The 25,912-nt window shown below is 34.0% G+C and overlaps 1 protein-coding gene across 5 annotated transcripts in view; it reads left to right on the top strand.

Moving 5' to 3' along the window:
- Window positions 1–25,912, top strand: part of NR2C1 (nuclear receptor subfamily 2 group C member 1) — a 45,796-nt gene that overhangs the window by 15,544 nt on the left and 4,340 nt on the right. For 4 of the 5 annotated variants that reach the window (XM_026013003.2, XM_026013005.2, XM_026013004.2 and 1 more), the window contains 9 exons: window positions 1,544–1,625; window positions 3,709–3,888; window positions 5,125–5,272; window positions 5,369–5,459; window positions 8,683–8,867; window positions 10,476–10,641; window positions 16,094–16,215; window positions 22,129–22,268; window positions 23,686–23,823. In XM_026013003.2, the coding sequence (XP_025868788.1) occupies window positions 1,544–1,625; window positions 3,709–3,888; window positions 5,125–5,272; window positions 5,369–5,459; window positions 8,683–8,867; window positions 10,476–10,641; window positions 16,094–16,215; window positions 22,129–22,268; window positions 23,686–23,823 (1,252 nt within the window). The remainder of the gene's footprint in view (window positions 1–1,543; window positions 1,626–3,708; window positions 3,889–5,124; window positions 5,273–5,368; window positions 5,460–8,682; window positions 8,868–10,475; window positions 10,642–16,093; window positions 16,216–22,128; window positions 22,269–23,685; window positions 23,824–25,912) is intronic. The other variant, XM_026013006.2, reaches the window with a different exon arrangement.

The raw sequence follows: 25,912 nt of genomic DNA, 5'->3' as shown, positions 1-25,912 counted from the left end.
TAAAAGATGAGTATCATTCACAATAGATGTGCTATTAAGGAAGAGTGATGCCTTTCATAGATGCTTTCAAAGAACAACTATTTTTTTTAAGGTTCTGTTAAAAACTAATTTTTATGATGATATAAATATAGAAAGAAATAATGCCATTGTAACATAGCAAGGGACAGCTATTTTAAGGACTACTTAAAGTTTGTATTTTTTTTTTTTTAAGATGTTATTCATTTATTCATGAGAGACACAGAAAGAGGCAGAGACACAGGCAGAGGAAGAAGCAGGTTTCCTGCGGGGAACCTAATGTGGGACTTGATCCCAAGACCACAGGATCATGACCCGAGCCAAAGGCAGACAGACACTCAACCACTGAGCCACCCAGGTGTCTGTATTTAAACATTTTAAAATCAGGGCAGCCTGGGCGGCTCAGTGGTTTAGCGCTGCCTTTGGCTCAGGGCGTGATCCTGGAGACCTGGGATCGAATCCCATGTCGGGCTCTCTGCATGGACCCTACTTCTCCCTCTGCCTGTGTCTCTGCCCCCTCTCTCTCTTTCTCTCTCTCTCTCTCTGTCTCTCATGAATAAATAAAATCTTTTAAAAAATAAAATAAAATAATAAATAAAGTTTTTAAAATCAGAATTAACTCCTGAAGGCATTCACACCCCTAAGAAGAAGAAAGAATCAAAGTAGAAGGTTATTTTGTAGGTTGCCTTAAAGCCAGGTGAAGGTGATATGGTGAATGCCCTATCACATTTTTTGATAAAATGATCACATTTTTTGATAAATGATTTTGATTTTTGATCGAGTTAATTTGTTCATGTTTCAAAAGATTGAAAGAAAATGATAAAGGTTAGAAGCTAAACCTAAAAGAAGAAACTAGTATTTTTTTGCCAGCATTATGTTAGCTATAACTAGTGATTAGCTCTTTATATAAAGAGGGTTTATAATTTGTCCAAGGCCTCCCCACCCAGTCCGACTAACATGCTACCATTTATCAGACTCCACATCCCATGCTGTCTATGACTACACCTAATCCAAATCTTAGAATATTCATGGATGAAAGGTTTATCAATCATATTTCCATAATTACAAGTAAATACCTCAAAAAATTTAACTACTTTTCTGTTTTAAAAAATTCAGTTATCTTTTTATGCTGTTATAGCTTGTTTTTCCATGTGGAAAAATTTTGAGCTATCATGATAGGGCTGATAGACCGCTGCAGTAATTTTATGTGTTGAATGAATAATGAATAATAAGTGCTTAATAGGTAAGATGCATTAAATATTCATGAATTTGAGTGTTTGACATTTTATGGAACAAATTTTAAAGATATTCTTCTTACCTTTGTTTCTAATAACTTTGAAGTTTTTACTTGTATATACGGAAAATTAACAGTAGTTTAATTGATATACTCTTAATAGAGTTCAAAGTTTCAGAAGAACTTATGAGAAAGCAAGCAATAATTAAGACTAACTGTTCTTTTATGTTTTATTTTAAGAGCATTATTAACAAATTATTTTTTTGTTTTTTGTTTTGGGGGGTTTTTCTTTAGCTCTTAACAGATAATTCTTCCCCAGACCAAGGACCAAATAAGGTTTTTGATCTTTGCGTAGTATGTGGAGACAAAGCATCAGGTAACATTTAAAAATAACTTTCTATATGTTGTGTTGTTAGAATAACTACCATACTACCATGTTTCTTCTTCTGAAAGTAAAAAAGAAAAGAGCATGTTGTTTTTATTTTATTTATTTATTCATGAGAGAGACAGAGAGGCAGAGATGGAGGCAGAGAGAGAAGCAGGCTCCATGCAGGGAGCCTGATGCGGGACTTGATCCTGGGACCATGGGATCACGCCCTGAGCCAAAGGCAGATGCTTAACTGTTGAGCCACCCAGGTGTCCCTTTTTTTTAAAAAAAGATTTTTATTTAATGATAGTTCATATTTTGAAGCCTATAAAATTTAACTGAGTTTTCCCCAAAGCTTTTTATTCACCTGAGGATTTTTTTTTTACTTGAATGCAATTTAATTTGATCTTGCAATGACATAAAATGCATATTTTGAAGAATTATGAAATTTTGCTTTTAAAAAAAAAAGATTTGTTTATTTAGGGTCACCTGAGTGGCTCAGTGGTTTAGTATTTGCCTTCGGCTCAGGGCATGATGCTCAGGGTTCTGGGATGCAGTCCCTCATCAGGCTCCCCACAGGGAGCCTACTTCTTCTTCTGCCTGTGTCTCTCCTTCTCTCTTTCTCTCATGAATAAATAAATAAAATCTTTAAAAAAAGAGAGATTTATTTATTTTGTGGGGGGAGGCAGAGGGAGAGGAACTCAAGCAATCTCCACGCTAGCATGGAGCTCCATAAGGTGCTCAATCTCCGACCTTGAGATCACAATCTGAGCCAAAACCAAGAGTCAGGTGCTTAATCAGCTATACCACTCAGGTGCCCCAAAGAGTTTTTCTTTGCAAATGTAAGCTGAATATGTGGAAATTTTTCTTGAATGTGTGTTCAGTTTTGTCAAAGGAATTGCTTAAAAATGAATTGTGCTTCACACATAACATCAAGTTATTAACTTACCTGTTAAGCCCTGTTACTAGTCCAGGAATATAGAGTAACTTGAATCATTGAGATGGAAAAGCTCTGGTTACTCTTTATTTAATGCTGTGTATAGCTGAGCAGGCATTTCTCCAAGTACTATTATTAGTACTCAGGGTTATGTCATTTTAGTTATATTCATTGTTACATTATGCCAGGAAAGCACCCATGTTCACTAAAGTATAATCTTAAATCTTTTCCATAGCTTCATTACAAAAATCTCCACTGCAACTTTTCCAAGACTTTGTTCAATTTAATAGATGGAGAAATGACTTGTGAAGTGCTATGTTAATCAAAATGTGATGAATTGCTCCATAAATTTAAAAAATGGCACCCGCAATAAGAAGAGATTACTATAGGGACACCTGGGTGGCTCAGCAGTTGAGCGCCTGCCTTTGGCTCAGGGCGTGATCCCAGAGTCCTGAGATCAAGCACCACATTGGGCTTCCTGCATGGAGCCTGCTTCTCCCTCTACCTATGTCTCTGCCTCTCTCTCTCTCTCTCTCTCTCTCTCTCTCTCTCTGTCTCTCATGAATAAATAAATCTCTTAAGAAAAAAAGAGAGATTACTATAGGTGCACCTGGGTGCCTCAGTTGGTTAAGCATCCAACCTTTGATTCAGCTCAGGTCATGATCTCTCAGGGTCATGAGATCGAGCCCCATAGCAGCTCCACAACCAGTGTGGATATTCTTTCCCTCTGTCTGTCAGCACTCATCCACCCACCCCCCAAAAGAGAATATTATAGCTCAAATACTAATTGATGTATTTTTTGGAGCATAGCTTTCAGAATAAAATACCTTTATATAAGAGAATTACAATTTGTAAGTTATCTCAGAAGTAAAAATAATTTTTACTTATTATGGTATTATGGATGGTTTTGCTCTTTCTTTTTCTGAAATTTTCCATATTGTTAACAGAATTAAAAATTCATATTGTTTAATATATTTAGCAAAGAGTATTGTTTCATTATCTGTTTAGTAACTTCTAAAAGATTTTTTCATGTCACAAACTCAACAATCTCCATTTCATCACATATATTGTTATTTAAAAGGAAGAAATGGGCTTATTTCCATTTCTGTTTCAAAATATGTGACTTTTGTGTTTTCTTAAACATCTTGTCCCCAGGTCGTCATTATGGAGCAGTAACCTGTGAAGGCTGCAAAGGATTTTTTAAAAGAAGCATCCGAAAAAATTTAGTTTATTCATGTCGAGGATCAAAGGACTGTATTATCAATAAACACCATCGAAACCGCTGTCAATACTGCAGGTTACAGAGATGTATTGCGTTTGGAATGAGACAAGACTGTATGTATTAGCTTTAAAGGAGAAAATAATTTTAAGAATTCAGGCAAAGTCTAGAATTATGTCAAAATTTACTCAATATGTCAATATATATGATTTTAATTTACAGTTTTCCAACTATAGAAATGTGTACATATGCATGTATTTTTTATTGATTCAACAAAATACTTATTTGAGTGTCTATATACTTTGCATGTATGTATGTTTGAACATGTTTTTGTTTGTTTGTTTGTTTTTAAACATAACTAACTAGATACCAGTTTAGTTTTCGGTCAAACTACTAAGGTGATAAGTAGGGTAGCTAATTTTTTTTTTTAAGATTTTATTTATTTATTCATAGAGATGCAGAGAGAGAGAGAGGCAGAGACACAGGCAGAGGGAGAAGCAGGCTCCATGCAGAGAGCCTGACGTGGGACTCGATCCAGGGTCTCCAGATCACGCCCTGGGCTGCAGGCAGCACTAAACCGCTGCACCACCGGGGCTGCCCTAGGGTAGCTAATATTGATTGAGCTCTCACCATGCCTAACTCTGTATATAACATATGAATTAACTTATTTATTCTCACAGCAAAGCCCCATGCAGTAGGTAGTACTCTTACCCATTTTACATTTGAGTAAACAGATACAGTAACTTGCACAAGGTCACACAACTAATAAGTGGCAGAACTTGGATCTGAATCTTGGCAGGCATTTGTTGTTGTTGTTTTTTTTCCCCCAGAAAATGTACATTTAACAACTAAACTATACTGTCTCCTAAGTATCATGGAATAAAATTCCTATAAAATATACTACCTATATTATATAAATGAAGATTATATCATTGAAGTATTTCTCAAAACTCCCCCTGCCCTTAACTGAAAAAAGTTTTAACTTTGGTCTTTTTATGGCTCCCTATCAGTATTGTTTCCAGTTGGTCAAATATTATTTTTTTTAACTCATAGATAGGGAAGAGACTTCTAACTTGAGTTTTTCCTCTTGACAGTGAGCTTTTAAAAAATAAGAATTTCTCTACATTTCTACCATAGCTAGGCCAGGGAGAAAAAAGAGAATGAGAGATGCAAATTACTATTCTGAAGCAATTTTGTTGAAGTTGAAAATAATTTCTAAAAATAAATGATTATCTTTAGAGTTCAGTTATGCAACTGTCTCCCAGGAGAGCAGCATTGCTGACAGAAAGGTTACATTTATAATTGCCTGTAAGTTCCTCATTGTGATGTAATAGTTTAACACATTTCTGTAGCTGTTCAGTGTGAAAGAAAACCAATTGAAGTATCACGAGAAAAATCTTCCAACTGTGCCGCTTCAACAGAAAAAATCTACATCCGAAAAGACCTTCGAAGCCCATTAGCTGCAACTCCAACTTTTGTAACAGATAGTGAAACTGCAAGGTATAGTAAAAACAAGCAAAACATACATTAAGTAGCTGGTCATTTGTTTTTCTTCCCAGTGAAACTAAGGCTAAAATTTGTACTTGTTTATTACAGGTCAGCAGGACTGTTAGATTCAGGAATGTTTGTGAATATTCACCAGTCTGGAATAAAAACTGAGTCAACTGTGCTGATGACACCAGATAAGGTGTGTTTAGTGCAATTAATTTAAAGCTTAAATTTTTTAAGCTTTTAAGATATTATTTTAATTTCCACCATTACTTTGGTCAATTGATGTGGTTTTAAATATTCTCTATTGGAAATTACATTTTTTTAATATAAATGATCAATTATTTCAAGTGTTAAATGACAGCTAAAACAACTTAGTGACAAATTTGATGCCTTTATGCAAGGGAAAACAATCCCTAGATCAGGAGAGTGCTCTTACTGAAGAATTTGGGACAGGAGTAAGTTTTAGTGAATATTAGAGAAAGTAATATGAAAGTAGCCTCAATGGCTATGAGGTTGAAGATTTCCTTGTAAGGCTAGTGGGTCCTGTTTTTTAGGATAAGGTAAGCTAGTTAAATTGAAGCTGCTGGATTATAATTGGTGTGTATCAGGTTTCCTTGACAGGTGTTTCTTGTAAATGGATGCTGACTTGGAGTTTTAGATTTTGACCAGGATAGCCTCTGTTTTGTATGTCCTCATATATGAATAACTATCAGTAGAAATGTTCATTATTCCATTAGGACAATTATAGCTTCAAAATGAAAATGACAGACAAAAGTCTTCTAGGTTTCTTTCATCTCAAAATACAACTCAAAAATAGAAATTACAGTAACAGTAAGTGCGGAAAAAAAATTTTTAAGATGTACTTATTTATTTTAGAGAGCAAGAGCATGAGCAGGAGGGGCAGAGGGAGAAAGAGAGGGAGAGAGAATCTAAAGTAGACTTTGTGCTGAGCATGGAGCCTGAAGCAGCAGGGCTTGATCTCATTACCCTGAGATCACGACTTGAGCCGAAACCAAGAGTCAGATGCTTAACCGACTGAGCCACCCAGGCGCCCAAGTGCAGAATTCTTAATATTTCTTTTATGTTCCCCTACAGATTTTATAGTAACAAAATACTTAAAATATTTCAGGTGAAGAGAAATCCTAGCACCCCTTTTACTCAAAACATTGACTTGAGTCAGGAGTCGAAATAAGATTGCAAGAGCTCTCATTATGTGTCTAAGTTACCTGGGTTCTCTTAAAGATTGGAGTGCTTCTTTACAGAGCAAGGAGTCTCAGGGGAAAAGTTTATTTATTTAGATAGAACATGTGGAGTTTCTGCAGTGTTCAGAAACCCCTTATGAGAACAAAAATTTCTCCTAAAGACTCATGTCTGAAAACAGATTTTAGGGAGCCTATGATTAGTTTTTCTCTCAGCTTGTGATATGATCTGGTTTTATATGACCTATAAAGATTATTCATCCAATTTATAGTCAGATTTATTATATATTTGTTGTTTAATAGTCTAATGACACTCTTAATACATGAGGTCTGGAATCACATTTCATCTGCCACTTAGTAGCTGCATAACCTTGAGCCAGTTTTTTGACCTCTTTTTTTTTTTTTTTTTTTTTTTTTAGTTTTTTGACCTCTTGATGCTTAGTTTCCTTCTCATCTGTAAAATAGGGCAAATAAGAGTGCAAACCATACAGGTTGGGCATTAGTATTTTGTTGTTCCATGGGAGGATTTGACCTTTTACCATATATTTTGGAATTAGAAGATTTTGCTTAGCCTTGTGTACATGATTCAAGATTAGGACTGTAGTTACAATTGCACTGACGTATTACCTCCTTTAGGAAAGGAGGACAACTAAGTTTTGTTGAGAAATTACTATTTGCCCAGACACTACTTTTCTCTATGTCTTCGTAGTAAATTATAGTAACACTCTTGTGTGGTAAGTTCCTGACAGTTTCAAAACTGTCTAGTAATAAGATGAGGTCTTTTCACATTGCCTACGAGTCTTCATTGACAAAAACAAGAAAATAGCTAGATGAGCATGTTACAAAATGGAAGAGAAGTTAAAGTTCTAGTTGAAAATTAAAACACTTAAGTGTTGACTCCTTTTACTCATGTATAGGAAGCCTGGAACAGTGGCTAGAGCCTGGGCTTTACCATCAGAGCTGACTGCCCCGTCTTGCCTCCAGTACTTACTGCTGGAGTGATAATGGATAATTTTTCTTATTGGTAATAAAGGGATGATGATTCCTATTTTAGAGGGTTGTTAACGAGGATTAAATAAAATACAGGTACAAGTAGTAACCATGTAAGAACTCCACAACGGGTAGGTTAGTAAATGATTCTGGGACCACTCATTAATTTGGGGAGCACAAAAAAATTGTTTCACTCTATTCATGAAAATCAGTTTTGCATAAACCAAAGAATTGCTATAACATGAAACAGCAAGGAAACGTGCATTTTGTCAGGATTAAGAACACTAAAAATAAAAACCATGAAGGAAGAATTGAATGTCATTAAAGGACTGTCAGTTGACCATAGAAGCAATTGTGAAGGGTCTCTCATTAATTAGGTTAGGATGGACTAATTTGAGTATTTTTTAAAAAATGATTCACTTAAACACATCAAATATATAAAAATCTATAAATTTAGAATGGTACTTAAAACTCACCTGTCACCATTAGAGGTTGCTAAGGGCATTGACTCATTGCTCTGAAAACTGATAAAGAAAAATCAAGTATTTATCTGCCTTTCCTATGGAAATTGTATTTCTGGGTAGTCAAAGAGTTAAGGAAAATGTACTTTTACACAAAATAATTATAGCTAATTAGTGAATAAAGAATAAAAGAATATATACATCACTAATAAAAGCTAAAGACAAATGGGAAAATATGCAATGTGTAACAAAAGCCTGTTATTTTAAATACGTAAAGAGATTTTTCACCTACACAGTTGTGGCATTTAACATATTTCACACAATGGCTGGTAAAAGTTGGCGTTTTAGGAATTCTGTTGAGTAATAAATACATTGACCTTTTTTTCTCTTTTCAGTAATATTAATTTTAACACTATACAGTAGTTCATAGGTTTTGGAAATTGTCAGAATTTTAATTCTAAAAAGAACTTCAGATCATCTAATATCTGTTTACAGAGAAAGGGATTGTTGATGTGAATAGATTAATCATGAAGTACAATTTTTGGTTTAATTGTATAAACATTTCCTCTGAAAAGTACCTGATGTTTTTAAAATTACATTTTCCTCAAGAAGTTTCTAAAAGCTCAGAGCCTTTTGATTTTACTTTCTAGGTTTCGTTTATCTTAATTAGAGTACTTTTGGCATTTCACAATCTAGAATTGGATATCTCAGACAAAAAGTTCTTGGATACCAATTTGCAGATTTTAACTTTTTTTTTCTTTTTTTAAAGGCTGAATCATGTCAGGGAGATTTAAGTACGTTGGCCAGTGTGGTTACATCATTAGCAAATCTTGGAAAAACTAAAGCTCTTTCTCAGAATAGTAATGAAATGTCAATGATTGAAAGCTTAAGTAATGGTGATACCTCTTTGTGTGAATTTCATCAAGAAATGCAGACCAATGGTGATGTTTCAAGGTAAAGTCTGTTTTGATCTTAAGTATTAGTATTTTTTTTTTTTTAATTTATCCATGAGAGGCACAGAGAGAGAGAGGCAGAGAGAGAAGCAGGCTCCCTGCAAGGAGCCCGATGCGGGACTCAATCCCGGATCCCAAGATCATGACCTGAGCCAAAGGCAGACACTCAACTGCTGAGCCACATGGGCATCCCAAATATTAGTATTTCTTATAATATTTTTATGTAGAATACTCTTTATAGAAGTTTCAGAAAACAAGTATTTGACTTAGAAGATGTAAAGCATAGTAAGTTTTAACTGAACTATTAACATTCAATGTAAAATGTTATTCAGCAGGTTACATTCTAAATAATGAATGATAAATGAATATTATAAGATTAGAAATGTAGTCATAAAATTTAGGAATTTTTTTTTTCTTGCTAAAGGTGATACTTTAGGTCTGACATTTCAGAGATTTTATCTCTGTGTATTTGGAGTTAAACATTTGTCTTATCCCAGACAGCCATGTCATTTCCCCACTAATTTCTAGTGATGAAAATAGATTTATTTATTTTTTTAAAGATTTTATTTATTTATTCATGAGAGACACACACACACACAGAGAGAGAGAGAGAGAGAGAGAGAGAGAGAGAGGCAGAGACACAGGCAGAGGGAGAAGCGGGCTCCATGCAGGAAGCCTGATGTGGGACTCGATCCCCGGACTCCAGGATCACACCCTGGGCTAAAGGCAGGCGCCAAACCGCTGAGCCACCCAGGGATCCCCTGAAAATAGATTTAAAAAATGTAATTGAATTAACTACAATTTTAAGTTACACTTCAGGAAACTTATATGAGAATTCTATTTTTCATTCTCTTAATACATGAGGTATAGAAACTGAATTTCTTCAGGCTTTTTTCACAGTGTTCATCATTTAAATGTTGAGAAAACTGCATTTAAAGAGTCTCAATAAGTACTTTGTTGAACATGAGATTTTAAGGAACTCTAAAAGACCCCTCATTGAAAAATATGGGGAGCTATTTTAAATAAAAATTTGATTATATTAGTTCATTATTTGCCATCCTAATCTCAAATTCTTACATTTTAGAGGTAGCTGTGTTAACACAAGTTTTAAAATATTTTCTGAATATTTAAATAGGATCTAACTTTGTTATGTAGAATGCAGTAAAGTTGACATAAGTTCTTGTCCTTGTTCTTTCTAAATAGCTGCTGTATGTAAATAAAGTAAATGGGTTGTTAATCTTATAGTATCAAATGTATAACTTATTATAAAAGTATATTTTTAGACCAGTGTATAAGGGGTTTTCTTTCTGGTAATTACATAGATTTTTTTAAAAAGACTTTAATTCTCTGATAATACTATCCATATAATACTTTTAATTCTCTGATAATACTATTAATATAATAGTTTTTCATACTATATATATATATTGAAGTTAAGTTTGTTGCTTTGGGAAACAGATATCACTGAAATAGAATAACCAGTGATATACCAAAGTTCTGTTTTCTAAGTAATATTTTTAGGTCTAAGTCTTAATTCCAGAATTTTATGTAGAATTATATTTTATTGTGGAGAATGACCAAGCTCATAGCATCTGATGTCTCCTTATAGGGCATTTGACACTCTTGCAAAAGCACTGAATCCTGGAGAGAGCACAGCCTGTCAGAGCTCAGTAGAGGGCATGGAAGGAAGCATACACCTAATTGCTGGAGACTCAAGCATCAATTACATCGAAAAAGAGGGGCCACTTCTCAGTGATTCACATGTAGCTTTCAGGGTACTTCCATATATTTTAATATTTTTTTTATATTGTGTTACTCATTTTGATTTCAGTCTTCCCTTCAGACATCAAAGTACATTTGTTGTGCTTTTAAAGTCAGAAATATTCCTGATAAAATTCAAAATAGTAGCTGAAACATACACACCTGGCTATATAAAGCGATGGCTCAATAAAGCATCCTGCTTATCAATCATGGTTATAATATCGATTAATGGTTTTAAGTATATAAAAGCTGCCTTTTAGAACATTTAGATTTTTGGGTGTTGTTAACTGAGTATTGACATTCATGATGTGTTGGCTGTATCAGTTTTGTTCAGTGCCTAGCTTCTACTACTTTAGTGTATACCAGTACGTGAGACCCAGATACTCTTAGCGTAGTAACTCTAAAGAACTCCATTTATTATGTATTGCCCTAATTAGCTAGCTCTCAGTATTATTTTAAGAATGTAAAAATTACTTAATACATTTTAACTTTTGGCTTTTAACTTTTTACACTTTAATCATTTTGGAGGAGATAATTTGTAGTTTCTTTTTTGCTCCCTTAAATGCATTAATACATGATGGAAAGAATACATGTAGAATATTAGAAAATAACTTTATCATTCAAATACTATTTGGACTATAGCTACAGATACACTGATTTTTGAAGCCCTACATTAAGACTTTGATTTTTTGACCTCTCCGTTTTAATCATTCTTTATCTTTGCTCTGCTGACTGAGTACTGTCAGCAAATTATAAGTTTCCATGGGTTTCTAATGAAAATATACACAGTTATCAAATAGAGATTTGTGTGACTGGTACAAATAACACAAATCTAACACTGGCTAAAACTGCATACAATAAAATTTATATTTGTAAAATTTGACATGGTAGATGTAGCCACAGAGAAAACTCAGTGACATAATAAATTGCTGTAACTTGATATAGTCAGTAAAACATAACAGTGAAACCAATCTTCATGTAAAATTTTACCACAGATAACCTATATGGAAAAAATTAGAAATGTTTTATTTGTACCGTACATGAAAAATTTTTATGGGGACTATAAGAAAAGACATTGGGAATAATGCCATTCTTAAAAATTATGGTAGGAGCTATGGACAAGGGTGGAATAAAGCAAAACTGATTTTTACCCATTGCTCTTTCTTATTCTAAATAATAGACTTGCTTTTGTTGTCTTTTATTTTCTACCTTTGGATTTAAATGGGGAAGGAGAGGAAAAAGATATGTATTGCAAGAAAAAGTATAGAGTACTTCTACAGGAAGTAGAAGTAATTTTTTTGTATTATTATTGTTGATATTGGTCCTTGAAATTTTGATTCTTTCAAATATTTGTTAAGGACAGATGAGTTAGGCAGATCAGAACTTTTTTCCTCTCTCTGAAGGTTTTTTTGTTTTGTTTTGTTTTGTTTTTTTTGTTTTCCTTTCTGTTTAGTCTTTGACCTGCTGTACTCTGGGTGTCCTTAGAATCAACACTGTGAAGTTTCTTGGTCTCCTGACAAAGACAGCTTCTTCTCTCCCTCTGATTCTTATTTACTGCCTTTGTGAAATCAAGAGTTATATGTTTTCCTCACTTCCCAGCTCAGTACTTTCGTGTAGATGGCTTTCTCATTGATGTGTTGTAAGTTACAAAACCTGACATTTGTAATTAAAAACTCACTTCTCTCTTAGCAGCTGAGCTAAATAGCATTTTGTCCCTATTTATATACAGTGTAGTTTACAGCATGCTTTCATGTGTACATTCTTATATTTGAGCTTTAATCACAGTTGGTTGTGAAAGTTTGGATTTTTATTGTCATTTTGTACATGAAAAAAGATTCGGAGGGTTTCTGTGTCTTGTTCAAAGCAACCAAACAGGAGAAGTAATTCTAATAATGCATTTTGGAATTTGGTTCTGGAGATCTAGAACAATAGACATATTAAGCATTTTTTTAATTTCAGAGTTTTTGGTGTGATTTCATATACTTTATTCTTGTTTCTTATAATTTGATAACATGGTTAATCAAGGTGGATAGAATTTCCATTTAGAAATAAGTGTATATTCCAAAGATAGGTAGGTGATTTCCAAAACTGTTCTTTCATATGTATCATCTCAGTATTCAAATCACGATCCTTTTGGTCACCATATTTGATGTTTGGGAGTCATCATCATTTCTCCACGCCTCACTCCCTCCATTCCCTAATTAAACCCTACTCATTCTCATTCTTTTGTTTGAATTTCTCCCTTCTTCTTCATTTTTATCTTATGTCCAGGCCTTTTGAAATTTCTTACTCAAACTTACAGTACTATCTTTGTTTCCAGTCTCTTCATCTTGTCTCCTGTGCCTTGGTAACAGAGTGATGTTTGTTAAAAATCAGTCCATTTAGGTTACTCTGCTACCTGAAAGCTTTCATCAGCTTCCATTGCCCATGTGAGATAAAGTCCATGACCTTCCACATTCTGATTCAGTTGCCCATCATTTCTCAGACATGCCATCCCTTTCTTAGCCCTTTCTGTAGCTCATTCCATTTCCATTTCCATTTTATTCTTCCACTGAGGCTTCAGCACTTAGCATAGTATCTGACAGTAAAATCTCAGGGCATCTGGCTGGCTTAGTTGGTAGAGTATGTGACTCTTGATTTTTGGGTTGTGAGTTTGAGTACCACATTGAAGGTTTAGTTTACTTTAAAAAAAAAAGAAAGAAAGAAATTTCAGTAAGTTGTTGCTGAATTATAATGTATAATGTATAACAATGACATTTTGGAAGTAGAATTCAGATCTTCTAACTCAAGTCAAATGATTTTTTTTAAAGTTCTATCATTTAGCTTATTATCAGAATTATAGAAACTACTAGAAAGGTAATGATAGACAAGTAACTTCTAAAATGGGTAGCCACTTTTAGTTCATGTCAACACTCTTAAAAATCATCTCAATATATTGGGGCACCAGGGTGGCTCAATGGGTAGTGGGTTGAATATTCAACTCTTGATCTCCACTCAAGTCTTGATCACACAGTCATGAGTTTGGGCCCTCTATTGGGCTCCATGCTGGCTCTGAAGCCTACTTAAAAAAAATCACCTCAATGTACTGAATGGGTATAATTTTTAAAATGTGTGTAATTCAATTTATAAACCTGAAAGTCTACAGGCATTTTTGGGAAGCTTTTTCACCCCTTTATTAGAAACTTATCTTCTGTATATAGAGGAAGAAATCTTTGTTTTGCAATCTAAAAGAGTTCTTGAATAAATTCTTTTTTCTTCAGCCAGTACTGGCCAATTTATAATGCTAGAAGTGTATCTTGCTTTAAGAAAATTATGTAAAACATAAATTATGAGATATTTCTTCTCTTTATAATACAACATGGCAGTCTTTTAAATCATGAATTCCTCTAGTATATATTGCAAATGATTTCAATTTTCTGATTAAAGCACAGTTTTCAACATTACCATCACTGTTGTGTCAGTCAAGGTACATCTATCTTTTACCCTTATATCTAATTTTTAACACTATTTTATTTTCTTAAAAGTGATTTTAAACTATTTGTTTTGTTTAAACAACTCTTGTTTTGCATCTTACTTAGTCTACCCCCAAAACTAGTCATCTCTGGTAATTCCCCTGATTTTTCAGGCTTTGTTTCCCCTCCTCACCTTGGGCAGTTCTGAAAAGGTATAATAGTTCCCAGTTTGTTTTTTTTATATACTTATGTATAGAAGCAGTTGCATCCTGATAATTATATTTAAGATGTTTAATATCTGCCTGCCTATAGTTATCTTAAGAATTCTCTTTAAATAATGGCATTTTAATTTACTACCCCATAAAACATTTCTCAGGCATTTAAAAAATACTCTCTGGGTGCCTGGCTGGCTCAGTTGGTGACTTTTAATCTCAGGGTTGTGAGTTCGAGCCCCACATTGAGTATAGAGGTCACTTAAAAATAAAATCTTTTAAAAAGTTTTTTTCTTTTAATAAAAAATACTCTTCTCATATGTGGAATTTCAGCTGTTAATTTCTCTGTCGTTTCATTAGTTGGCACCATTTATAAATAGATAAACCATTTGTGGCTAATAATGAACAAAGGCAGTTAATATTTTTTACATTTTTATCTAACATTTCTGGAGAACTTTTATATCATTTTGATGAAAACCTTTTGATCTGTTAGGTATCATAGACACCTTTGAGAATCTGATTAAAGCTATCCATTCCCCAGAAGAATACATATGGGTACATCCACCTACTCCACCTCTGAGGTAGCCACTGTTAACTCTGTGGTACATCTTCTGTTCTTTTTATATATATTTATGTGTACACACACACACACACTGTCCCTTTTTCTTTAACATAAATTGGGTCATCTACATATTGTTTCATAGTTTTTCCACATAGATGTCTGTGAGGTATTTTTTTTCTAAGCCGTTGTATCTCACTAATTTTAATGCCTACAAAGTACTTTATAGCATACATTATTTTCCTTAGTGATAGAAATTTAGGTTAGTGTTTCTTATGGATGAAATTATATTTCATTTAACAAGATTTTCAAAAATGCTTTTAGAAGTGTTTTGATGTGGGATATTTATTTTCAACAGTTGACACACACTTAACATAACTGCCTAAGGTCAGCAGTACAAACTGACAGCCTGTGAGTATAATAGCCATAGACATATTTTGTTTTACCTGTAGATTTCACACAGAACCTGCTCTTTGAAAAACAGAGTAGGCAGTCCTGAGCCCAAATTACCATGTTTTCAATATGTGGAATTCAAGTCATAGCTATGCTTTTTTGTTTTTGTTTTTTTAATGATAGACATAGGGAGAGAGAGAGAGAGAGAGAGAGAGGCAGAGACACAGGCAGAAGGATAAGCAGGCTCCATGCCGGGAGCCCAATGTGGGACTCAATCCCGGGACTCCAGGATCGCGCCCTGGGCCAAAGGCAGGTGCCAAACCGCTGAGCCACCCAGGGATCCCCATAGCTATGCTTTTTATCTGGGAATATGCCCTTCCTTAGATGGCACCAGCAGGCCCACTTCACTCATTATTCTTCTGACCCTGTACAATTGGAATTTGTTATTCCCCATAGCCTGCATGAAAGGAACATTTAACATACAAGATTGTTCCTTAAACTCAATTTGTTGTTTACCATTATTTATAAAGGAAGAGAAGAAAGGGAAAAAAAAATACCCTTGTTAGACCAAGCAGAAATAACTTTTATAAAAACACAACCAGAGAGTATCATGATTAGTATTTATTAAATGGGATTCTGCTTGTCTGAATATTGGTTTGTTAGCAATTATGACCTACTCTTTCTAAATCCTATTTTTAGCTGTAAAATCCAGTCACTTGGATTATTTCAAGACTTGCCTTTTGGTGAATATATCAAACTCATATTTGATATGTTTACATTTAACTTTTTCAAAGAAATTCTAATTTAGAACTATCATAAGATAATTTACCTCAGTCCCTGTTCATACTAGCTCACCATGCCTTCTCCTATGCCTGAGTACCTGAATGTGCACTACATTGGGGAGTCTGCCTCCAGGCTGCTGTTCTTATCAATGCACTGGGCACTTTCGATTCCTTCCTTCCAGGCTCTAGGGTAAGTGTTTTGAAGTCCTTGAGTATAAATGTGATTTTTTTATAGCACAAATGTACGCTAAGCAAGCACTTTTATTTTGGATGGTTTTGCATTAAAGGAAAAAATGGTATGACATTATTAAGTTTTGTTATTTATTTGACAAATTATGGCAGTATTTTCTTATATTATCTTTATGTGGGAAGAGTATCCATGTTACATAATTTGAGTTAATAATTCAAATGGAATATATGCAGTGGAGCTGATAAGTCATGGCCAGCATTTATAGTAGGCTATCTTTGAGGATAGGGAGGCTGTAGGTATGTCCTGGGGTTAAAGGAGCTGAAACTGGCATACAGTGAATGTTTCAAAATAGAAACAATGGTTTTCCGGTCTATGGTTACAAGAAGTGGAGAAGGGGGAAAAATTATCAACCCCATAGTACCACTGTGATAATTTGGAAATACCTACCACTAAGGACTACATGAGTAATCTGTATTACATCTGTATTACCTGAAGGTTGCCAAATTTATTTAGATTGTGTTAAAGTAACTGGTATGAAGAGGCAAAGAGGTGATGGAAAAAGTTAAGCCCATAGTTAGAAAAGTATTTTTCTAGTCAGAGGGCCCTATTCACCAATATGATTTCATAAATAAGCATAAATTTCAATATGCTTTCATATGCTGTACATCTGCTCTCCTGTTTGCCAGATAAGAGTGATAACTGCCCATCCTTTATTCTCACAGAATATTTTATAATAGGAATAAGAAATAAATCTCAATCATGACCTTAAAAAGCCTACATAGGGGCACCTGGGTAGATCAGTCTGTTAAGCATCTGACTTGATCTCCGTACAGGTCTTGATCCTCAGGGTCATGAGTTCGAGCCCCACGTTGGGCTCTTGCTGGGCTCTTGCTGGGTTTTAGCCTACTTTTAAAAAAAGTCACACATAGAACCCCACTGTCACTGGTTTATAATTTGGTGTTGGGTGTACTATGCATTAAATCACATACTTAACTAATATAATTGCATAGATTGAAAGCCTGATTTAGAATGGTTAACCTTTAGAACTATTGTTAGCCTTTTCTCTCAAAATAACATTTAGTTTTCAGAATTTCTCCAGGCTGCTTTTTTTTAACAAAAAATTAAAATATATAAATTTACATATTCACAATTTATTTTAAGATTAGGTTTAATTAGTTCCCTATACTTGTAACTGGAGTACTTTTGTGTTGAAATGTAGCCAGGAGCCATTTTTTTATAACAGGGTATCAATTTAAAAAAACAAGAGCGAGTGCTTTGAACTCTTTATTATATAACACTATTGATCTTAAGTACTTCTATTAAATTAAGTGTAATTATTATATGGAAACATTCTCCAAATGTTAAAGAAACCAAAAATAAAGCCTGAGGTTTACAGTTATAATAGTTTTACAGTGGCAGCCACATTTCCCTCTGATCTGTACTGAAAATTGGTTTTAATGTAACAGCTACAGGAGTCTTTGCAATTAGAATTAACCATTGGTGCATGTGAGGCTATTAATCGATACATAAACTCTTATGGTCCCCATCTAGATCATTTGTAGTTTGAATTAATCAGATGAAAGAAGACTAAGTATTGATGATGGGAAATTCTGTTGTGTGGTAATAACAGCTATTCTGAATCTCCTAGAAACTGACACTGGTTGCATTTTTGTCCCTAGACACAAAACTTGAGAACAAAGCCCTAATGTTACAGAGAGAAACAGATAAGCAACATTAATCATTTTCTAAAAGTCAAGTTTGGTTTGATTACTTACTTGAATGGAGGGGAACAGTACCTTTAAGAACCTTTCAAACAATGGATGGTTAATACTGTTTGTATTGTACAGTCCTTTGTGTTCTACAAGGATATTACTTTTTAAGATTTGTCATTTCAATACTTACAGGAATTCAGTTGTTTCTCACTTCTACCTGCATAATTTATGTGACTGCACAGTAGTAGGTTCAGTTATGGGTATTTGGCATGATTTGTCAGCAGTCCTCCCTACCTAGATTCTTGTAATATAACCAAAGTTCTAAAGTAGCACTATTTGCTACAGAAAACTTTATTTCTTGAGTAATTTAAGAAACTTTCCATAAATACTAAACCTGAAGGATATATCTTTTAAAATCCCACTGAGACAAAATAATGTTTACTATAGACATGGGTTGAAAACAAGCTCTATTGCCTTATCACTGACTACTTTTCCAATGTCTTCTTTTCAAACAGATGCTGCTAGGTAAAGTATAATGCCTTGGGTTTATTTGCGTAGAAGACAAATGGTTAGGGTATCCCCAGGTATAAGTGACTTCTAAAGTCACATTACTTTATCAAGATAAATAGTATAAACAATTATCTGATCCCTAATTATGAGTATTATGTACATATTTTAAAGAACTTAAAAAAAAAGAACTTAACAATATAGAAGAATAGAGAAGAATACCTATAGCTATTTGTAAAAGAAGTTGACATATTTACTGTTATGCAACCTAATGCCTTTATTAAATAACACTGGCATTCCTTTCAGCATACCTAACTGGTACTTAAATTACCCCTATTTATTAGCAACTTTTACTTTTCAAAGGAAAGATGTTTTGAAATTAGATAGTATAATGTAATTACTATAGTTATTTTTTTTATTTTTGTTATAAAGATTTTATTTATTTATTCATGAAAGACACAGGGAGAGGCAGAGACATAGGCAAAGGGAGAAGCAGACTCCTCACAGGGAGCCCAATATGGGCGGGACTTGATCCCAGGACCCCAGGATCACTCCCGGAGCAAAAGGCAGCAGCTCAACCACTAAGCCACCCAGGCGTCCAAGTTATTTGTTTTTAACAGAAAAAAGTTGATAGCAAACATGCTCTTACTGTCACAGAATATTAGCTGTAAATAGGGATTCTCTACTAAGAAATTGGACTTTAGCATTTTATTTGCTAAAATTTTAATGATTTATACAAAAGCATAGATTTTGAACAGCGGGATTCAAATTCCAGATTTATTCATCTGTGAGCTTTGCTACTTAACTAAGCTCTGTTTCTACGTTTATGAATTAAGAGCAGAAATGCTTTCTTGCTGGTGAGGCTACATAGCTGAGATGATGAGTGTATATCACCTTATCTAGTGCTGCTACAAACTAGATTATCAGTGCTTGTTTTCCTTCACTCTCTTAGGAATCTTCTTTTTAAAAAGGACTTGCTGTTTTCCTTTCCTTCAAATGTTCAGACATTTGAACAGCATAGCTAGCTGTACTACAAGGATATTTGAGGTTTTGTTTTGGATGAAGATGTAAATATAGTTATCTTTCTGTAATTAATCTCCATATTTAGTTCTTTCAGTGTTCCTTTGGAAACACAATAGTATGATGGCTTATTCCTCATTTGCCACTTTTCACCTTTTTTTTTTGAGGTATTCATAACAATTTTGGTGTTCCTCATCCTCTGCACGGTTACTCCTTAACCTTTTCTCTGAGCTTTCTACAACAAAGTCAGAGTACTTTCTTTACTACGAGTAGTAGCACAGACCAGAAAGAGCTTTGTTGTTGTTGTTGTTGTTGTTGTTTAATCAGTTGGCTGTGTTCCTTTTCTTGTCCTGTGTCCACTAATTACCTTGGTTAGCTGATTCCTCCTTAAAACTTAAGAATCTCTCACTTACTGTCTCTCAAATAAATAAATAAATAAAATCTCTAAAAAATAAATGTCGTAGTATAGAAGTATAAAGTAAAACTTCATCCTCCGGGGGTAACTAACCCCACTAATTAACAATTTGGTGTCCTCCTACCAGGCCTTTTCAGTTCCCTATTTTAGCAATCCAATATACAGTTGCATATCCTATTCTTTGTCTTTCTCTTTACAGTTGGATTTCTTCTTATGTCAGCACATGTAAATTTATTCTTAACAGTTACCTAGTATTCTCTTTTACAGGATCTACTATTGATTTACTCATCCTTCATTAGTAGACATTTGGGTTCTTGTTAATTTTCTTTGTTACTCTAACCAGTGCTGCAGTACTTACTGTAAATATAATATATATTTGTAAATATAATTTACCTACTTTGTGTATCTCTATAAAATAGATTCTTATAAGTGGAATTGCTGAGTCTAACAGAGTATATGTTCTAGTTTTTAGATAGATAGGGACTATTAAATTGTCTTCCAAAAAGATGTTGAGTCAGTTAACATCAGCAATGCTTATATGAGAATGAATGCATATTTTCTCAATTCTGATTTCAAGGGATCCCTGGGTGGCTCAGCGGTTTGGCGCCTGCCTTTGGCCCAGGGCGCGATCCTGAAGTCCCAAGATTGAGTCCCACGTCGGGCTCCTGGCATGGAGCCTGCTTCTCCCTCCTCCTGTGTCTCTGCCTCTCTCTCTCTCTATCATAAATAAATAAATCTTTAAAAAAAAAAAATTCTGATTTTAGCTGTCTTTTCTGATACATGAAAATAGTATCTTGTTCTCTTTTCTTTGATTTTAAGATTTAAATTTTACATCATTTTTTTATTTGGAGATTTGAAAATACTGATTTTTTTTTTCATTTAAAACTTCACTTTCAAATAGATTTTGATTGCCATAAGAAATTAGCAGTGCCCTAGATCTTTTTAAGTTTTTCCCATCTTTCTCTACTCAGATGTCAGCCCCTCAGATAGGCCTTCTCTAGCCCCCTTACCTGAACACTCCCCCCCCCCATTTTTATACATCGCCCTACTTTATAGTAATGTAGAATTTTATTACCTGAAAGTAACTTAATGTATATATAACCATTTGCATGTGTGTATAATATTTATATAAAATATTTGAAATGGTATTTTTTATGTTTACCTTCTGTGTCATGGAGGCAGACTTAATCCTTCCTGTTTATTGCTATTTCTCCAGTGCCTTGAACAATGCCTGGCATATACTTTATGTCATCCTCTATTCACATAATTCTTATGTTTACATCTCATAATAACTCTGAGCAGGGTATAGGACATACGGTTTCTCTTCATTTTATACAGCTGAGCAGCTGAGACCTGGGAAGCTTATTAGCCAGATTTCAAATGGATAATTAGTGGATGATCTAGGTTTTAAAACCCTGGTTGATTTCTATTCTAGTATTTTTTCTACTCTCTCATGCTCTTGACATATCTTATTCAGAAATTCAGGAGAGGGACCTTTCTTATTTTCATTACTCCTAGCAAAATCCTCAGTATGTCATGTATAGGGATACCAGTATCACATCTGAAACATAACTTAGAGAATAAACCATTTCTCCCAGGAAATCATTTGCTTACCTATCATCAATTCATTCCAATTACCTTTTCTTTAAAAAACATTAGCCTTCATTTAAAGCAGAAAAAAACTTGGGAAAGTTTTTAATGTATGCTTTTGCTTTTAATATTGTTTAAAATAATCTTTATTCCATCTGTTTCCATGAAATGTAGAATTAAAGCCCCAATTTTTAGTCCCAAATTCTACCTGCAACTGTTTTTGTTTTGCTTTTGAAGGTTTATTTATTTATTTTAGGGAATACACGCAAGTGGGAGAGGTAGAGGGAGAGGGAGAGAATCTCAAGCACACTCTACACTGAGCACAGAGCCCAACAAAGGGCTCAGTCTTATAATCCTGAGATCACAACCTGAGCTTACACCAAGAGTCAGACACTAAACTGACTGTGCCAGCCAGGTGCCCCTGAAAACTACCTGCAACTGTTCTTATAAACTGGCTGATTAAATAATAAGCTAGCTAACAATTAAATTTCTAACTCTTCTTCATCGATTGCTATCAGTTATACAAAAGGCAATTGATCAGGTCCATGTCCAGTGATCTTTCTAGGATAATTTTAGTTCAGTAATATTTTTAAATAAAAGAGTCAGTTGTAAAATTTATAAAATACATGTTAATATCTGATACGTGTTTGTTGTGTTTTGTTCTAATAGGCAAGAAAATAGCATATCATTGGTGAAAGCTTATTGGAATGAACTTTTTACTCTTGGTCTTGCCCAGTGCTGGCAAGTGATGAATGTGGCAACTATATTAGCAACATTTGTCAATTGTCTTCACAGTAGCCTTCAACAGGGTAAGGAACATTTTATATTTTCTTTTTCCAGGCTATCAGAGGAGGCAGGGTGTCAGTTCTACAAAGTATATTATCATTAAAATCAGATAGCTAATTAATGTTTTAGATACCAACAGCCTTTTTACTAGTGGTAACTTTTACATTTTGATTAATTCATCCATTAGTCACCTAAAAATATTTTCAAAAGAGCATAACAAAACTGAAAAAATTATATTTTTAAGTCTGACAGGCTGCTTCTGACTAAGCCCTTTGATTTTTTTGCATACTTGAACATAGGTACCAAAGAATCCAGGGTTAGCTTACACAGAGGTGATCAGATATTTTTAAATACATACTTCCCACCAATTTTCAAACTTTTTTTTACTATAGTCCTTTGAATCCCAACATAGGCTGATTTTTTTTTTTTTTAAATCCGTTCATTGGGATGTATTCTCTCATGTAAATAGTACTGAAGAGTCACAGAATAGTCTACTCTTGTATCTTTCCTTGATGCCATGGTAATTACAGCTTTATTTGAAGAAAGAGGGAATCATTGATTTATAAATGTTTAACTTTAAATTGGCTTGTGACTAACCATGAGCATGTCCCATCTTCAAATGGGAAGAACTGCTTTTTGAATTTAGGAATAATTTACAAATTGGGAATTATGTTTTATTTCCTTAGCATGTCTCATTTCTCATTGTTTTACATTATTTTTAAATCATCTGCTTCCACTTCCTGTTTGAGGGCAGAGAAGTCATTAAGATGATTGATTAACCGCATCATTAACAGTAGATATGCTAGAATTAACACTATTCCATCTTATTTATGGACTCCTAGTCTTGATTAATTTATCATGAATTTGTAAAGGATTATAAATAGCCTACTTCACTAAAGCTATAGTTGGCTAATCAGATGTATTTTAAACATAAACACAATAAAATTTTTTATGAAACTTTATTATATCAACTTTTCTTTGGTCTTGGCAGTGTTTTTTACCAAGTATTTGTTTTTATTTTAGTAGTATTAGTAACTTTAAAACATCAAGGTGCTTTTGCTCATTTTTTTCAACCAATTATAAACTTAAATAAAATCTTGTTATCGAAATTTGGGTCTTTTGTAGGCCAGTTTTTCAGGAGGTTATCTTTACAGCTTATCTTTCAAAGGTGTATCTTGAAACACTAAATTTGTTGGGATTTTGTTTTGTTTTGCTAACAGCTTGGGGTTTTTTTTTTTGTTTGTTTGTTTTTTTGTTTTTGCTTGAATGAGCAATGGCTGAAGATCACTAATTAGTTTCATCTTTACTTGCAGAGATATTTAATTTTAAACACTGACAGATTGGTTATATTCAAAGCTAGAAATTAATGAGAAGGAATTACTTGGTTAAAAAATTTTAGCCAAAAACTAGAAGTTGTCATTTATTTATTTGTTTTTAAAGATAAAATGTCAACAGAAAGAAGAAAATTATTGATGGAGCACATCTTTAAGCTACAGGAGTTCTGTAACAGCATGGTTAAACTCTGCATTGATGGATATGAATATGCCTACCTGAAGGCAATAGTACTCTTCAGTCCAGGTACATACATATTTACTTCTTTTTTAAAATATAGTATTTGCAGGGCACCGCTAAGTGTCTACCCTCAGCTCAGGTCATGATCTCAGGTCCTGGGATCAAGCCCCACATTGGGCTCCTTGCTTAGTGGGGAATCTGCTTTTCCCTTCCTTGTGCCCTCTAATGCTCGCTCGCTCTCTTAAATAAATAAATACAGTCTTGTAACACATAGTATTTGAGGGTATGGAGAAATCAAAATATCATACATTGCTGGTGGGGATGTGAAATGATGCAGTTAAAGTGGAAACAGCCCAAGTGTCCATCAACAAATGAATAAACCAGATGTAGTATCCACATACAGGGGAGAATCAGTCAGCCATTAAAAGGAATGAAATTCTGATACATGCTACACCATGGTTGAAAACAGTACAGTAAGTGGAAGAAGTGAGTCACAAAAGACCACATTTTATATGATTCCATTTATATGAAATGTCTAGAATGGGTAAATCTGTAGAGACAGAAAATAGATTCATAGCTACCAGGGATTAAGGGGTGGGGGTGCATAGAAAGTGACTCCTAGTGGACAGAGAGTTTCTCTTGGGGTGACAAACATGTTATAAAATTCAGTCATAATGACAATTGCTGCACAACTCTGGATATACTAAAAACTATTGAATCACACACTTTAAATTAGTGGATTTTATGGATGGTAGGCATTTATCTAAGTACGAAAAGGAAAGAAATCATTGAAATGACATAATTATGTCCACAACAACATTTGAGTTCTTAGGCATATTTTGGTAGGCATCATTAGAAGGCAAAGGTGAGTATTGGTTTGTTAATGGGTTAAACTTAGAACCTCTTATTAGAGTTACCAACAGATAGAAAAATGTCTCTTATTTTCTTGCCATTTCCTGCCAGTTTCTAGCATTCACATTGTAAAATGACAGTTCAATGATCAATTTATGAGTAAGAAAAATTTATTCTTTCAGATCCTATATTTTTTATTTTGGTATATATTTCTATTCTGTACATGATAATAAAATTACCTAAGGAAACTTGCATCTTAAACTCAGTGATACCAGTATGACAAAGCTTTTTTTTTTCCTGTTTCTTACAGTATTTTATGTAAATTAATGACATGTACTTCCATTTTAATCACAGCCAATTTGCCACCTTCATTTTCTTTAAAATTGAAAGAACATAAATTTGATTTAATGCAATTTTATTTTATTAGATATTACCAATATTTTCTATTTAATTTTTATTCTCGTTAGAGCAGTTTCCCATGTTTTTCAGTATTGCCTAAGTTCTCTTACTATTCCCATTTTTGTGAAATTTTATAGTGACTATTGAAATGTTTATATAGTTTCCTCTTTTTGCATTATAGTTTTTCTGATAGAGATACTGTCCATTGTTTGATAATTTCAGACGTATATTTTTACCTAGCAATGATCCTAACAATGATGAGGGGGTTCTAATGAAAAAAAAAATAGCATAGAATATAATCTGCAAATATTTCATTGGATTAAAGTGCTTCTTTAATGAAGCTCATTTTATTTTTTTGTTCCTGTTGAAGCAAAATGATCAAACTCCCTTCCATGGCTTTTGGAATAGAGAAAACTATTTTAGTAGAAACCAGTGATGTCATTTATGTTTTAGAATATGTATATGAAACAAAATAGTTTTAAGGGTTTAAAGTACAGGGGCACCTGGGTGGCTCAATCAGTTAAGCCTCTGCCTTCTGCTCAGGTCACGATCCCAAGTTCCTGGAATAGAGGCCATAGCTCAGCGGCGAGTCTGCTTCACCCTCTCCCTATGCCCCTCCCCTTGATTATTCTCCCTCTCTCTCTCTCAAATAAATAAAATCTTTAAAAATAAATAACTTTTTAAAAAAGGGTTTAAAGGGCAGCCCGGGTGGCTCAGCGGTTTAGTGCCACCTTCACCCCGGGGCCTGATCACAGGTCTCCAGGATCAGGTTTCCTGGAGACCCAGGATTGAGTCCCGCGTCAGGCTCCCTGCATGGAGCCTGCTTCTCTCTCTGCCTGTGTCTCTGCCTCTTTCTCTCTCTGTCTCTCGTTCTCTCTCTCTCTCTGTCTCTCATGAATAAATA

Source organism: Vulpes vulpes, chromosome 10 (genome assembly GCF_048418805.1).
Source record: "Vulpes vulpes isolate BD-2025 chromosome 10, VulVul3, whole genome shotgun sequence".
Lineage (NCBI taxonomy): Eukaryota > Metazoa > Chordata > Mammalia > Carnivora > Canidae > Vulpes > Vulpes vulpes.
Note: the sequence above shows the minus strand (reverse complement) of the source record. Positions and strands in the feature narration are given on the sequence as shown.